This window comes from Lepidothrix coronata, unplaced genomic scaffold (genome assembly GCF_001604755.1).
Source record: "Lepidothrix coronata isolate B3197 unplaced genomic scaffold, Lepidothrix_coronata-1.0 Scaffold141, whole genome shotgun sequence".
Lineage (NCBI taxonomy): Eukaryota > Metazoa > Chordata > Aves > Passeriformes > Pipridae > Lepidothrix > Lepidothrix coronata.
Genome location: NW_016690321.1, coordinates 987,215 through 1,004,298, shown reverse-complemented (window position 1 = coordinate 1,004,298; position 17,084 = coordinate 987,215). Strand labels below are relative to the sequence as shown.

At 37.7% G+C, this 17,084-nt stretch overlaps 1 protein-coding gene across 1 annotated transcript in view; it reads right to left on the bottom strand.

Moving 5' to 3' along the window:
• Positions 1-1,706: 1,706 nt before the first annotated feature.
• LOC108503587 (putative RNA-binding protein Luc7-like 2) overlaps positions 1,707-17,084 on the bottom strand; it is a 32,662-nt gene continuing 17,284 nt past the window's right edge. Inside the window, exons 3-10 of the mRNA XM_017827679.1 lie at positions 14,770-14,868; positions 13,813-13,923; positions 13,008-13,151; positions 11,752-11,928; positions 9,565-9,656; positions 8,644-8,673; positions 7,541-7,735; positions 1,707-2,739 (exon numbers count right to left, since the gene is read on the bottom strand). Of these exons, the coding sequence (XP_017683168.1) occupies positions 2,547-2,739; positions 7,541-7,735; positions 8,644-8,673; positions 9,565-9,656; positions 11,752-11,928; positions 13,008-13,151; positions 13,813-13,923; positions 14,770-14,868 (1,041 nt within the window). The 3' untranslated portion in view covers positions 1,707-2,546. The remainder of the gene's footprint in view (positions 2,740-7,540; positions 7,736-8,643; positions 8,674-9,564; positions 9,657-11,751; positions 11,929-13,007; positions 13,152-13,812; positions 13,924-14,769; positions 14,869-17,084) is intronic.

The following is a 17,084-nucleotide window of genomic DNA, read 5'->3' as shown; positions in this document are numbered from 1 at the left end:
GTTATCAACCACTTACACAGTATGGTCAGTACTAGAGGGACAAACACTGGTAACTTTCATTCATCAAGCACCTGGGCCACTCAGGAAGACATAAAACATTCCCAGGAAGGAAACTCATACTCAGAATTCAAATGGGTAAATAATAAAAAGTGTTAAGTAGTCAGTCATCATTAAAATGGAATCAATTCAAAGTGGAATGTGCAATGCTGAATCCAAGTCCTTGCAGAGGTGTAAAGGTCCTGTTCTAGCTTTCACTGCCAGCCAAAATACTGCTAAATTATCTTATGTGTTAGAATTATCACCCAAGTGTTCTGACCATACTGAAGATGCTACAGAAAAGACACTGAGGGAAAACGCACACAGTGAACGGTATTACAGACGATGATTAGCAGGCCTACAGAGACACTGCACAACCCACTGAAAATGCCAATAAATCGTGACAAACACTGCTCTTAAGCTTCAGTGTTAGATAACTCGGTGGTGAGAACTCAAGGACAAAAAATTTACCGATGTTTAAATTCTTCTGTGTGGGAGTAGAGCACATCTGAATAGTTTAAATACCCCAAAGCACTTTCAATGCAACAGAATGGACAGCACCCCTTTATGTTTTGTTGGTGACATGGACTGGGATCGAGCGCACCCTCAGCAAGTTGGCTGATGACACGGAGCTGTGTGGTGCAGTCACCGTGCTGCAGGGAAGGGATGCCATCCAGAGGGACGTTGACAGGCTTGAGAGGTGGGTCCATGTGAACCTCAAGAAGTTCAACAAGGCCAAGTGCAAGGTGCTGCACCTGGGTCAGGGCAATGCCAAGCAAAAATCCAGGCTGGGGGATGAACAGATGGAGAGCAACCCTGCAGAAAAGGACTTGGGGATGCTGGTGGATGAGTGACTGAACCTGACCCAGCAATGTGCATCTGGCAGGCCAGAAAGCCAAGTGCATCCTGGCTGCATCAAAAGCAGCCTGGGCAGCAGGTCGAGGGAGGGGATTCCACCCCTCTACTCCACTTGGGTGAGAACCCACCTGCAGTGCTGCATCCAGCTCAGGCATCCCCAGAAGAGAAGGACATGAACCTGTTGGAGTGGGCCCAGAAGAGGGTCACCAAGTTGATCAGAGGGATGGAGCACCTCTCCTTTAAGGACAGGCTGAGAGAGGTCAGGTTGTTCAGCCTGGAGAAGAGAAGGCTCCAGAGAGACCTTACAGCACCTTCCAGTACTTAAAGGGGCTACAAGAGCTGGAGGGGGACTTTTTACAAGGACATGTAATGACAGGACACGGGGGAATGGCTTTAAAATGGATATTAGGTAGAAATTCTTTACTGTGAGGGTGGTGAGGGGTTGGAACAGGATGCTCAGAGAAGTTCTGGATCCCCCATTCAAGGATGTGTTCAAGGCCAAACTGAACGAGGCCTTAAACAACCTGGTCTAGTGGAAGGTGTCCCTGTCCACAGCAGTGGGGTTGGAACTAAATGATCTTTAAGGTCCCTTCCAACCCAAACCATTCTATAGTTCTGACTCCACAGGTTTCTGCTTTTGAAGATTTTAGGACTTCAATCAGGACTGTGATCAGAATGACCGCTTCTCCTAGAGCACATCTATATGTTAAATCTCTAAAAACCAGATGTTAGTTTTTAAAAGACTGAACTGCTAATTAACACCTTAAAGAGACCAGTATATCCTTGTTAAGTTATTGGACAATATGGTTTCTTTTTTATTTTTTTTTATTTCTTTTGTTCTTAATTTTCGCTTGTTGTTGCTGGTTTTTTTGTTTGTTTTAATACAATTAAGGATGCATCCCACAAGAAAAAGCAGAAAGAGTCCTTATGGAAAAAAACAAATATATTGAACACATACCAATCAAATGGTACAGATATGGGACTGGCTTTGATTTCAAAATTTAAGTAGAAATAAAAAAGATGTAATGCAACAGCTGTTCAATTTCCAAGTCTAAATAGGCACTGTAAAAAGACATTTTGCTTTCTCCAGCACACATTCCTGTCTAAATGCTCCCACTGTAATCAACTCCTAGGATCCCAAACAAAAATAAAACCCAACACTGGAACATAACCTTAGAGTAAAAGTTAATATCCATCCACCCACCCTCTTACAAAAAAGCAAACAAAAAAAAAATCCCCCCAAATACAACCTTTCAATGCTGCTGTTTTGACTGGAGCAGAATTGGAGAATTTATAAAGGTTCAAAAGCACCCAAGGCAAGTAGTACAATATAATTTGTTCACTAACTTGTATTGGAAAGGAGATTAAAAACATTGAGATTTGCATCTGGGTACATAAAACTGTTGTCCTGAATAAAGAGAAATCTTTCAGAAAAGTTTTACAACTTGGTGGAAGTCCAGGACCCAGCTTTAGGCATCATTAATTGATGGGGTTTAATTCTGACTTTGTTATAACCACTTTTATATACTGTACATCTACCCTAGTTGGATCAGTGTCTCGAACTGCTCACTGGTGTCCCTTTGAACAACTGTAAACTAAACCAAAGTATGCAACTCCATAGGAAGCTAGAGATCAGGTGAATATACAGCCAGTTATATCTCCCCTGCTTCACGCTCCTCTGAGCTCCTTGGGTCTTCTGATCTGCCATTAGCACTTTCATAAGAACGTTTCTTGTCTTTGAAATCTCGTGGTGACCTCTCTCTTGAGCTTCTGTCTTTATCACGGGATGTTCTATCGCGGTCTCTTGAACGTTCTTTGTCTCTGGAAGATCTTTCTTTAGAGGATCTGAAAAGTGCAATACATTTGAGAATTTGAGTCAGTCATGAATTTTTAGCTATCAAACAGCACTTGGATTTTGTATTTTTCTTCTTTTTCCAACCCAAATTCAGATTTATATAAATAGAAGCATATGAGAAGACATCAGAAATCATTCTACTCTTCTCCCTTTCCTACTTTTGATTTCAAAAGACAAATACTTTGAGGCAGGATTTAATCTACATCTACTACAGAGCCCAGATTAAGGGCAATGTGCTTCACTAAATCTCTTATTTTCAACCTCCACCCTTCAAGTTTGTATTAACTGAAGTTTAATGGAAATTTTTCATCTGCAGTTTCTAGCTTAAGAATGTCTAGCCTTTCTCAGACATATAAATTACAAACTTAAATGTTTAAAAATGGGAGTTTGATTAAAAGCAGGGGGAAATTAACTTGCGTTATTCTGGAACAAGACTATTACATGACAAATACAAACTAAACCAAACTGTGCTACAATTATATTTTGTTATAAGAATTAGCCCTTGTGTGATTTTGCAAGGTTGGGGTGGTATTATTTTACTCAGATAATATGCATTTTTAAAATGACAGAGCCAGAAAAGGGATGTTCTGTTAAACAATCCATATTGTTTTAAATTGAATGAGCTACCTGTATGGGAAAAAAACGGATTAGACATCCTTCTTTATATTCCCTTATTGATGCACTTAAGTCTGTTGTTGAAAAACATTGCACTTTCATTTTACCATGTATTGCAATCATAAAACAGCTTAATACAAACTTTTATGGAAAAAACAGCATGCTACAAAGCTAGCCACTCGTTTCCTTATCAAAAAATTTGGTGTACTGGCCAGAGACTGTACTCTCTCCCCTTACAGAAAGTTACTGTCACTTCACCTCAAAGCTTCAAAACTAAGGTCTGCAAAATGCTCCTAGCACTAATTTCCTTTTACAAGCTTACAAAGAAGTGACCTTTCATCTTAGTTCCTCAGCTGAAAAGATTACTTTCCCTACAATTCTGCAAGACTTAGCGTTTGCAAATGCTAAGATCCAGAGGTATTATTCCTATTCCACAAATCACATGTCACAGAAAAGAAGTTGCATGCCAAGTAAGAGGTTAATCCCGGAGTTAGTACAGCTGTTGGGCAAGTATCTTGTGCTGCAAGTCCCCTGCAGAAGTAACAACGCTTCCAAACTGGTTGACTCAGGCTAACTCTAGCAATTAATCCTAAAACAGACAGACAGATAGGATATGATGCCATTCACAGCTTTGGCTTTTTAATCAATGCATTTCTGGAGGAATATTAAGATGCATTCATCCAGCTGTCCCCTCTCTCTACAAGTGAGTCTCTAATCAGCAGACAAGAAGAAGGACTGGATTTAATGAATCACAGCACAGCAATGTGAAAATTTATACAACAGCCTTAGCAAGCAGTATCACTACCAAAAGACTTAGAAATATCACTACTGTCTTTCTCAAGGGCAAGGTACTGCCCTTGACTTACCTTATCTAGAATGCCAGAAAGCATTACTACCTAACTGATCCTTAACAGTCAGCAGAAGAAAGAGATACTTTAAGGCACGATTTGTCTCATCTCAAAATAGACACAAAATTATGTCAGATGAGTCTGTAATGAGACTCATGAGACTTACATCTCACCTAGTCATCTAAAGCCAGGTGAAATGAAGCCCCATCTTATGACTTCAGGTATTCGTCTATACAATGTCTGTATGGGAGCAATCATCCCTTGTCACATGAATTCTTGTAAGTGGGCTCAAGCATACTAACAAAACCTTCTCTCAGTGTACCCATGTTTAGGTCTGTGTCATGATTGACCTTACTGAGTATGCATCTTAACATCTAACTGCAAACACTCACTTTCTTGCTGGAAAGCAAAACGCACCAACTACATAGTTTGTTTCTAATGAAAGGAAAGACAATTTTATTTATTTGAAACTTATGACTAACAGCAAGAAAAAGTAGGAATTCATTTAGATCTGCTCTTAGTAAGCCAGTAATCCAAGCCTGAGTAGAGCTAGAGTTCCTATTACCTTAGGCAGGTTGCTACTATTACCAGATAGGTTCCCATTATCTAAGACACACTGCTACTATTGCCTGACACTTTGTGTATGTTCAGTTGAACATACATAGAGTATGGAGGTCTGGTCCTTATACTGATAAATTTGAAACGAGATCCCAGCCATTAATAGATTTAAATCTATCCACCAGTTTCATAGGTGAATGGTAGTGATACGGAATAAAAAACATGTATCTGTCAGACAAATGTATGTGTTTGTAGCATTTCCTCAGCTATAGCACACAATAAAACATCCCTTTGCTTTCAGAATTAAGTACCTGAGAGGTGACACTTTTTCATTTAATATGAGAGGCTCTTCGGAAAATACTTTCTTATAAAGGGTGGACAGGATAAACCAGAAGGAACTGCGTGGTTTGCTGAAAGCAGGAATACTCTGCACGTTTGCCTGTAATCATGGCACACTTCTCTTAAGGCCCTAGAATTACTGGCACCAGGGGCTGCCACTGCTGCAGCCTTCAGCTGCCTTTCTACTGCTTGTGTCACACACTGCTCTCCTGCAGGAGCTGGGTAAGAACACCATGTTCCCTAGATCTGAATTTATTTGGTTATTCAAAACCAAAATGCTAGGACTCCTTCCTGAAGAAGTTAACTTCCTGGAGCCTGTCTTCTATTTTCCAGACTATTCTTGGTCAGAATTCCTTGGACAACTGAATGTTATGAGCTTAAGACACACAGGCTTGAATAGAAATATTTCATATGAGGATTTTAAGAAATTCCTTCTAAAACAAATTTAAAAAATAGGATTTGGCAATGAGTACTTCCCTAGAATAGAAAAAAAGAGTTCCTAGGAGACAAGGACATCAGAGCCTGTGAGTTCAGGTCTATTTTACATTCTGGCATCACCATTGGTATGGTATTCAACAGAAAGACTTCTCCAATGTTCATGTGGAGAGCTGCTCTACTGACTAGAAGGGCGTCTATAAAAAGGAGGTATCCAGCCCAGGTGCAAGTTCAACAGCCATCCTGGTCCCAGTGCAGCAAGATCACAGTTCTACGGATTCTTCAATATCTTGAAAGCACAATATATGTATTTTCAGAGTAAAAATTTTGCTTCACCTCAGAGAAATAAGAGGTATGAGCTGCTAATGATGGCACAGCAGTTTTTTCCCCTCAAGCCAACAGTACTGTAAAATACTCATTTGTACCAGGGATTCTTCCAACACGGGTGTGCTGCATTCCTTCAGGGCAGAAACTGACATCAGGAGAAATATCTCCAGTACTCAATATCATAAGGTTGAAATTTGCTCCCTGAAGTACATTATATTTTTTTACTTTTAACATGCTTACTGTTACATGGATAGCACCAGGGGTCTATACCATTTCCCTGTTCTTACATATGTCTCTGCATCATTTGCATTGTGCTAATTGTACTGGAGAGTTTGAACAAGTATGATCAACCAGAACAGTTTTCTTCGAAGGATGGAAAGCGAGTCTTGCAAAGATGGAAAAGTAGAAGTAGTAAAGGCAGTCTGACCACATACTCTGCAAATTGGTTTATCCAAATTAACAAATACATTGATTCAAAGGAAAAGCCTGTTTTAACGCTAAAAACTACAGGTTTGAAGATTTGCTAATCTGCTGTTGTGAATGCCATGAAAGGGCATGCTCTTCAGAGATGGAAACTGCCAAGTCTGAAATAATGACTTTAGAAAACTGAAGTATTTTAAATACCAGACACTACTGCTGATATCAAGTAGAGTGCTGAACTTATGACTTTTATCCATCTGCAACAAAAAGAAAGAAAAGACTTGGAATAACCCTGTCTTCTCTGCTCTCTTACAGAGCACAATGGGATTACAGTCACCTACCTACTCTATGAAGAAAAAAGCTCATTTTTTGAGCAAAGAGCCCATGAGATCCTTGAACACGTTCAACGTTATTTCTCCACCCTCGGTGATTTAACTCCTGAAATAACTGAATGATAAACCCTGCATGTGTGGCCACTTCAAAACCAGACCTGTTACCTTCTTGCAAGTCAAAAGTCTGTCAGGGTTTTAAGACTGAGCACCCTGACACTGTACTGCACTCAAATGTACACCACGGTGGCTGACTTATAAAAGAAAAGAATCCTGTTTATGAGCAGGCCTCCCTGTCAAATGCCTCACTGTGCAATCCCATTCTAAGTTATGCTTAACTCATCTAAACTTAGCCAGCAAATCCTCAGGAGCAGACAGCAATTGAATCATTCAAAAGCAATAGCCCCTGCTTGCCCTCTGCAGTTACCTTTTAATGAGGGGTTCAGTGACTTTCCTTGCAAAGCAACACTTTCAGATGTAGTGCAACAAGTTTATTTTCAGGCATACCTAAACTTGTCTGTATATGGTGCAGTACACAACAGATGGGCTCTGGTGCTGAGAACAAGAGCCCGAGGGAAAAAACAAATGTATGACAGTAGGATGACTGCTGATATGCCTGGGGTCAAATGAAAATGAGCTGTTTTCCTACGCTGCAGGAAGCTTGTATTATCAACTTGACACCAGTACTCTGTAGCACTCATCCAAAACTGAAATAATGTAACGCTATTATTTTTATAAAAAATAAATAGAAAAAAGTCACTCTGGTATGTCAAACCATAATTACGCTAAGGTTGTAACTGAAACCTGAGACAGAGTCAAAACGTGTTTAAATTGCCAAGTGGTAACTGTAAACTTAATTTAGTGTGAGAATTCTCATCATGCCTCTAGGAAAAGCCATTTATTTCTAGGGCAACACTTACCTCTTTTTGGAGCTGCGTTCTCGGCTTCTGTCCCTGGAACTATGCCTGCTTCTATGGTGGCTGCGACTCCGGCTGCGGCTGGTGGAGCGAGACCTGTGACGATGGCGTTTCTCACGGGATTTGGATCGAGTTCTTCTCTTTCGTTCCCGTGAGGCTGAGCGAGACCGGTGTCTGCGGCGATCTCGGGACCTAGATCTAGGAACAGAAAGGATTTAAACCAGACACTGCATTCACCCAGGTACTCTTACCAGTGTACTGTGAATATTATGCACATAAGCAAATCTGCACACAGAATGGTCTGCAGCCTTCAGAGCTACTGCATTGTCTGATCACAAGCAAACAGGGGAAAGCAACATCAGAAAGGCTACAAACTGCTTTGTGACTAATGCAGACAGTTCTAAAATCAACTCATGGCTGCTTGGCTACAGCATAGCCAATTCAAGCTTCCGAAAGCAATTAAAAATATGGAAAAAAATCTACTTTTTAAAATTATAAAACCTTGTCTTTATTAGGCAAAGTCATAGAACTCCCTGATGCAGTGATACGGGTTATCTGACAGAATCTTTGTATTATAATGTTCTGAAGAAACTGGACTATATTGTTCCCCATAGCTACAATAACAAAACTAGCCTGGCAAGGTTCTAAACACCATAAAAATTCAGTCTATTCTTTCCTTCTTTTTTTTTTTTCTTTTTAAATCACTCTGCAGTTATACCTCACTGGTGACTTGCAACAGTGTAGGTTTGGAAGAACACTCATACTGTTGATGGATGATCTATTAAGAGTTAACCTGGTGCTTAGGATTTTAAAAACATGGGGTTTCACAAAAAGGTATTAACCACAAACTTTTGTAAAGAAAAAGCAATTATCTGTGTTTTAAATGTTATTTGGGACACAAGGTTGCATTGCAGGAGCCATAAAATAAATGTACATGTATAAACTCAGTAGCATAGTATAAAATCACAGAGAGATGACTATGTAACAGAAAGCTTTGTTCATAAAGACGGACATCTTAAACTAATAGTGCTACACAAACTTATAATGTGTCAGCTTGTGAAAGGCTGGCTTCACCACTAGTATTCCTTGTCTGCAGATTTATATACCTTTTGGCATGCTTGCTGTGGGATCTGGACCTGAAATAAAAGGAAAACAGTAATTTTTCTTATAGAATCTTATTATTATATAAGGTACAATTTAGTAATAATAAACTAGACTAGTTGAACTGTAATTGTATTTCTTGTTTTAGTAGCAATTGTTTAAAGGCCCTTTATTTAATATTAACATCTTTACTGATACATGTTTACCAGGAAACACATCCCTGTTTTGTGTTTGTGGGTTTTATTTTTTTTTTCACCCCCTTAATTCAGTTTTGAGATTACCATATTAGAAACCCAAAAGAATGTCAAATTTGCTTTTTAACTCCCATCCCTCCTATAGAAAAAGCTTACAGTTCAAGTCAGTATTCCCTTATTTCCTGACAGGTAAGTATTATCAGACTGCAACAGATTTCAAAAGTTTACACTGTTAGCCTCCGAAGCTAACATGTTGAGAGAACTGCAGTTCAGATTCCGTTCCACTCTAGCCCCACTCTAGTACTGGAAGGTACTATTTCACAGAAGAACAGGGAATTACTTTCCTTAGTCATACATTCAACTACTTCCAATAAGGAAATTTTCTAACATATATGAAGAAAATAGCTATCAGATGTTAGAAAATCACATGTGTATAAGCTCACATTTATCAGGTCTCAAAACAAGGTACACACCTGATAATTATCTCATTTAAAGGCCATTTGTTCCAATATGTAGATGTACTACTATCAGTAGTTTTTAAAAAGGCTTTTTATGGAAACAATTCCAAGTTTTAACAGTTAGACATAAAATTCCATCTCAATCCTTGTAAGTTTTCAAAGAATGGAAAGTATTGTAATTCTGCAGATTTAGAAATGTTTATGAACTACATCATAGGTTTCTCATTAAACTTAAATAGGTCATTATGTACATGCAATTAAAATAGCTCCCTACCTCCTTAGTTTCTCCCTTTCTTCTCTTTCTCTCTCCTCTCTACGTTTCAGACGTTCCTGATTTCGTTTCTCCTGTTTATCAGCCACAATCCTCTAAAAGCAAATTAACATATTCATTAAGTTATACTTCAAAATTTCTCAGATGAAGGTGCTATAAAAATGATCTAGACATTAACATTCAGTTCTTTTTCTCAGGTATATTCCCTTTCCCTTGTGTATATTATTCCCTCTCTCTTCCTCAGTATATATGTATTTTTTTCTTCAAGAAACAGAAGTTATTGCAGAAGAGCTGCAGTAAATAGATGGGTGTTACACGAAGACCTGAAATATGCAGAGTTAAACATTAAGTTTTTAATAAAGGGGAATTCAGAGTAGCAAGTCATGCCTTTAATGTGAGAGTTTCCATGCCAATCCTATCATATTTTGGCCACCAGGGAATGGTAGAAAGAATACAGAACCGGGAGAGTTAATTGTTTCTTAAAGGACTTGGTTGGGCTGATACCTAGGTTTTGAGGCTACTTGTTTCTGTACTGTGACCATGAGACATATAATTAGAGCAGATGCTTCAGCTCTTAGCCCCCAGGTTGAACTCACTACTACTGGGGACAAGGCACGCTCAGTAGAGGGCCCTCAGATGTGGAACTCACAACTGGAGATCTGGCCAAACCCAAGTCTTGCCACCTTCTGGACATGATGCAAGAAATTCAACTCTTTGTAAAGACCTTCTTCTGAGAGGTGGAATTGCCCCAGCAGCATCTTGATTAGATCTCTGAGGAGAGCTCTGAGGAAGGAGGGGATAGTTATTGTTTTCTTCTTTTGTTAGCGAAGCACTTCAAAAGATTATTTTTTTTGATGCTTTGGGAATGTGAAATAAGTTATCCATGCATATTTTTTTCCGAATGGTGTAAATAATCAGTCAATTCAACCCCTATGTCAAATTATATCTATACTTCCTTGTACAACATCACTAATTTAACTACAAGCTAAGCTTCTCGTTCAAGTGACTGCATAATTTCATGGAGGGATGAGAGGAAGCACACGTGATCTGTTCTAGGCATCTAAGATTTAAGTTACACCAGCTATATTAGGAACCTAAATTGCCTCTACAGTCAACAGAAAGAGTTGGGCTCTCCAAAGAGTAAGTCATTATCCATGCAAGACAGCTGGAATATTATGAAACATAATACAAGTCAATTTACTCAAACCCACTAGCAGCATTTTCTGCTGTTAGGGCTTCAAGTCCTTTAGCTATTGTCTTCAGTGATTTCTACAGCTAAAATGCTTGACTGAGGTGGGAACTCCATAATTTCTGTATTAAGGTCATAAATGGCATCAGTGTCCAAATCCATTCTCTAGAATACCAGAAGACCAGAATACAATTCCAGTAAGTCTTTCTTCCAGCACATGATTTCTGGTCAAGATAGGGTTGTTTAGGATAATATTCCAACTGGATTTCAAATTTTCAAGCTATAAAGAACATGCAAGCTCCTCATAACAATTATTTTAACAGCTAGCCTGACTTCAAGATATCCATCATTCTGTATTTCCACTTTGCATAGCTACAGCCTTGAGTTGTTGGAACCGGTTTATTTCATCTATTGTCACTTAAGCTTAAAAGCCTTGAAAAATTACTTAGAAGAAAATTCAAAGTCACCTCCTAATCTTTGTCCAGATAAAATAAACAAGGTGAGTTTTAGTTATTCACCATACAGCAGGCTGTCTGAGCTCCAAGCATTTCTTTACATTTTTTTGAAAACTTTTCCAAGTGTTATCATCCTCCTTAATCCATGCTCTTGTATCTTCAAGTCTCATTATTATTTTTAGTCCATCATCTGGCTAAAAGCAAAGTTCATTTGGCTATCTCCTGTGACTGCTAAATATAACATTGCTGCTGTTTGTTCAAAATACAGTTAATCAATTTACAAGTAGAATCACACTCTTTGTTCCCAAGATCATTACTCTGCATGTGTGTTTTAATATACCTCAGTATATTAAAAGAGGTCATCTTAGTAAACTATCTGGGTAATTGATGTTAAATTAAAATCTTTAGTGGTTTTTAGGCTAATGAAATCTCAAATTTTAAAGTGACATGAAAAAAATCCCACACATCCAGAAGGAAATATTCAATTAAGGCTACCTGTCAAATAATTAAGTAGGACCACACGCACAAAATATAGGAATGATTTACCCTGAGTTCCTCAAGCTTCTCTCTTATTTCAATAAATCCCAAATGTAGTTTTCCTCCAAAATGATCAGCAAGTCGTCGGTCATTGTCATGAAGACCAAGATAAGCTGAGCACACTTCACAAACCCGTAGCTTCTGCTGCTGAAAGCTGGAGGCAGGCATAGAATTCCTGTACACTTCCTAGAAAAAAAAATTTGCTGTTACTTCTCAGTGCACATAAATACAAGGATAACACTTTACCAAGCACATGCTACAAATTAATAACCAAATTCAATGTACACCAGCACTCCCTTCAGTTAATTCACACTATTCATAAATCAACTGTTTCATTAAGATACAAGGCATGTTTCCTTATTTTGAAAATTGAACATATTTAAAAGCAGGACATCAGCAAATGGTTTTGTGGATTTGTGAATTAAAAAAAGTGGGGTAATTATTACTTTTACGTAAGACTATATTACACAGAAAGCTGAACAACATTTTCATATCCAACCAAGAATACACATTAACACTACAATTACTATGTTGACATATTATGAAAATATTACACCAGTTTTAATTCTGAGCGCAATTTAAAACAGTGTTAGTTTCCTGAGAAACCCATCTGCATTTTAGACACTAATTAAACACATTATCTGAACAAAATTTATCTACAGACACTCACATGACAGACCAGCAAGACTGTCAGCAACCCTTCTGGTACTATTAAAACAACTGCAGATGTTTGTTTCTGTAAATCCCTGTATCTTGGAGCAACACAATATGAAAAGCTCTTGGTGCGTTCTGCCACCTGAACATTACGAGGACCATTTTGACTGGACTGACACACAAGACATTAAATAAGTATCTTCCAGAGAAGACAATGGTTCACTTCACTGAAGCTTTCCAGTACAAGTCACATCAGCACACCACAGTAAAAGCCTTGAGAGCAAACCAGGCAAGTCAGTCCAACAAACACAGACACAATGGTAGTGTCCACAGATACAACTGACCAATACAGCTAAGCTAAGATGAATGTATTATTTGTGGAAGGGAGTATAATTTTCATTGTATATGAGTGTATTTAAGGGTACAAACTTTGACTGTACAGGATGCTGCAAAGCAATTCTTTAGTTTTATATGATGCAATTAGCTAAGGAAGTGAGAGTAGATGAGACGTCTTGCATTGCATGGAGGTCAACCAATTTACCCAAAGGCCAACCAATTTAATACTTGACCCTGCCCTCTCCATCCCCCAAGCCTTACACAATTCAACTTACTTCTGCTTCTCTCTTCTTTACCCGAGCTTTCTCCACTTCATCCATTACTTTCTGAGATTCTTCCACATTTCCATCAGCTCCGAGCTGTTCTACTTTGGCTAACAGTTTCCCAATTTCTTCATTCAATTCATGGACTCTTTCAGCCTTGAAAGACAAGGAAAGGCTTAACACAGGAAATGCTTTCACTTATGGAAAACAATCTGAACTACTACTGTGTGCAAAATTGGTAGGACAGAAAAGAAACATGCAGAGAGCACTTCTCCAGGTGTTAAGAGTGAAATAGAAAATGCCTCACTGAAAAACACACAGAGAAAGGCTGAGTTACCAGGTCTATGTACCAACTCCAGAGAAGGATTTTGTTTAGAAAATTCAAGTAATTCACACTGTTGTCCATACCACACAGTCTTGCAAAATTAGTATTTGTATGATCATTCCTCCTAGCATGTGTATATATGTGCACAAAAATTGTAGAAGTTTTTTTTTCATTCGAAGATGTAGAGAAAAGCACATCAATTTTGGTTTAATTTATGGATGAAGTTTTGATCAAAAAGTGTAAGAATTACTAACATTTGTATGGCATGGAATCACAGTGTCAAGTTTCTCAAGGTCAAAAATATCAGAGGTCTCTTCCCTGTTCTCCTTCCTGTGCCTTAAGGGCAGTTTTGGGAAGAATAGAAAAAATGTGTTATTTTTTTCCTCTCCTCAGTATGAATTCTGAGATTCAGTATCTTGCCAAAACTTGAAGTTGGCTCTTTGGAAAAACAGACCTTCAAAGAGACTTTAGTTACTAGTTTTCCATGCTTACTTTAGCTGCAACTTCAGCACTGATCTCTTCTTGGGTTTCTGCTAGTCTTTTCTTAGCCACTTCTGTTCGCCTGTCACAGTCTGCGATAAATGACTGCAGATGGTCCATTGCCTAAAACATCAATAAGAACACAGATCAGTGCTGTCAAGAACATGGATATTTCATTAGCTGTAGTGCTTCCTAAGTTTATCAAGACTTAACTTTCTTAAGTTTTTATTAGTGAAACCTTTGTAAAATGATACTCTATCAGTTTATGGTGACACATAATGTAAACACATATATTAATACACAACTTTTTAAAAATTATAGCCTACACATTGTCACGGTTCTAAGTATTTGCAGAAATTTGGAAGTGAATCTGTCTTAAGTCTTCTCTGACAAGAAGTGAGTATTTCTAGCAGGCATTAAAATTCTTCAAAGGATATTCAGGATCACTTCATCCAGCCATTACATGCAATACTGTAACGTTTTTCACTAGGGTTTTAAGTTATTAAACATATTAACATCATCCCTCCAAATAGCAATTAAAAAATCAAACCTTTTTTGTCCTAGCAAAAACTACCTTCCTAGTTGGGAGTACAAAACTCAAACTATAGTGTATGGAGACAGTATATGATTTGTTATCAATACAGAACTACTTTCTTCATTAAATATAGAATTTAAAACTCTCTTCAAAGCATACACAGCCTTAATATTTGCCTGCTATGTGATAACACTAAGACAGCACCCACGTTTATGATATTTTGTTCTGTGGGAGGCTGTTAACAGTTCTACCTAGAGAGTGACAATACAAATTAAATACTTGCATATATTCATGAAGAGGCATGTATCTTTGCCAAGGGTTTCTCTGTTTATAAGATCCTTCTGTGTGTAGCAAAACTTAACATCTATTGCTCAGTGTATCGACCTTGGTATACAAACTATGCTCTCTCTCCAGCATTAAGACAAAATACATACATCAAGCTCAAAGAAGAAATCTTGATCTTTAGATGCTATTTCATAGTCTGCCCTTAATGCCAGGTCATGCACCTTCAGGCATTCTCCAAGGTCCATTCTCTGAAAAGAGACAGAGGCAATGTGGTTTAATTTTCCAGAAATGTTACAATGAATAAGTTAGCATGATTTTCTTTAACAGTCAAATACTCTGAAGCAAATCAGCTCCTCTGAGAGAACAAAAGGACAGTTTAACAAAGCTATAAAATGATACCAGGTCTTTAACAGAAATGCATGAATCAGGAAATAATAAAAGCAGAGAGAATGAACTGCTTGTCTTATCATGATAGCTGTTTGGATTACAAAGTATCATTAACGTCTCCCAAAAATGATGTTTTACTGAAAGTTTAAAAAAGTGACTCAAGTGGAACATCCTGTATTGAATTTAAACAGCTTAGCAGAATCAAGTTCTATGAAAATAATTGGCAGTTAAATGGTCAAATTCTCGACCCAAACTGTCTGCACACTCTATGGTGCTGTGTTTCAGTTATATTCGTCACCCGAAACAGCTACAACCACAGCACCACAGCAAGTGCTGTTTAAAAAACATTCTTGAAGCATTCCAAGTGAGAGAGTCAAAAAATCAAATCCCAGCAAAACATTTTGCGTATGAGTGAAGATGATCTGAGTGTTGGACTATGTTCAAGAATCAGGGGAGAAAAATTACAGATACTTCACTTGTAATTTAAAACCCTTCTTGGAAGGGCAGGAAGAAAGCATGGACTTAAAAAAAGTAAGTAAGGTGCATCACTAATCTTGCATACAATGCCACTGAGAAGAGCGCCCAGAATCTTATGAGATAACAAACACTGTTTTTAAATTGAAATTTGCATAATACACAGCATAAGAAATTCTAATTCAGTGTGTTCACCACAAGTCTGGTGATCAAGACAGACCAAAAAAACCCCCCCACAAACAACAGAAAAAAAAAAATCAAAAAACTAAACCAAACCCCTCCCAAAGCCAATTTGAAATGCAAACAAAAATGAATAAAACCAAGGCAGCCTCTCTGCAAAAGCACAGGCTGATGTATAATCGTTGAAATTGATTATTTGCATCACTTAAAACCAGCATGGTTTCAGTTAGGTCTGCTCTTGGCACTGCTCACTTAATATTAAGAAGAGTTAATCCTTTCTTAACACTGAAAGCACATAATGCAAATTGAACTCTGATGGAAAAAGCTATTACTGCTGGAATTAAATAACACTTTTAGAACCAAATCTAAAATAATTAATAACCTGTGTTGTGAGTTTTGTAAATAGAGAATGAGTGTTAACTCAGAAAGTACTGCAAGTCATTTGAATGTGAGCCAAATGAGTAGGGGTTTAGCTGGGTTTTTGTTTGCTTGCTTTTTGTTAATAAATAAAATACTTGGATTTAAGTAAACAATTCAAGCCTCCTAAGTAGAGTAAAAAACCCAAACATCAATTACTTTTGTCTTCTCATATCCCCATTCACTGATGTTCCAAGGAATCCATTAAAGTAATTTTTATGAAAGTTGTTAATTTATTTCAAATGTTAGAAACAAACAAACAAAAAGATTGTTAAAATGAAGAATTTTGAACTTGAAAGTTTTTTATAAACTGCAGTTGTTTAAATACCCTTCAGCCACCATAAATCTGTTTTCCAGAAGACATTTGATTGCAACAGAGAACATCTGATTGCAATGATAAAGATTAGCTTTTCCTGTTGCAACTATACAGACCCTCAGCAATTCTGTTAACTGATGCAAATCCACAAAGACCTTGAAGCTGAGCAATGTATAATACATCTCTATTTCCAAGTCATCAGAGGCTGACACTATTTAAACTGAAGCATTCTTTCAGGAAAGTACTTCAATACTAGGAAAACAATAAGAAAGAATATTTTGAAATTATCTGAAAATTAGACACGTAAAAATTCTCCTACAATTGTGAAAACATTGTGTTTATGCTCGTTCATTTCTTGTACTGATAAGGTCTTTACAGCTAAACTGTAGAACTCAAGGCCTATCCTGTTTGAAGTACTTTAGTTCTAAATGCATACATAAAACTAGTGACACTCTAATAGGTCTGAATACAATGAGAAGCAGCCTGAAACACATCCACCACATCATTACAAACCCACTATTTTAATATGCAGTCTAAATACACGTTGAATAAATGCATGAAATAAACTTCCATCACACAGTAAAAACCCACAGAATTCACATAACACCACCACGGCACTCAGTTCACTATTACATGTGCTTTATGTTTCTTTTCCCTCTATTTGGGTTGGATTTAACTTCCACAAAACAA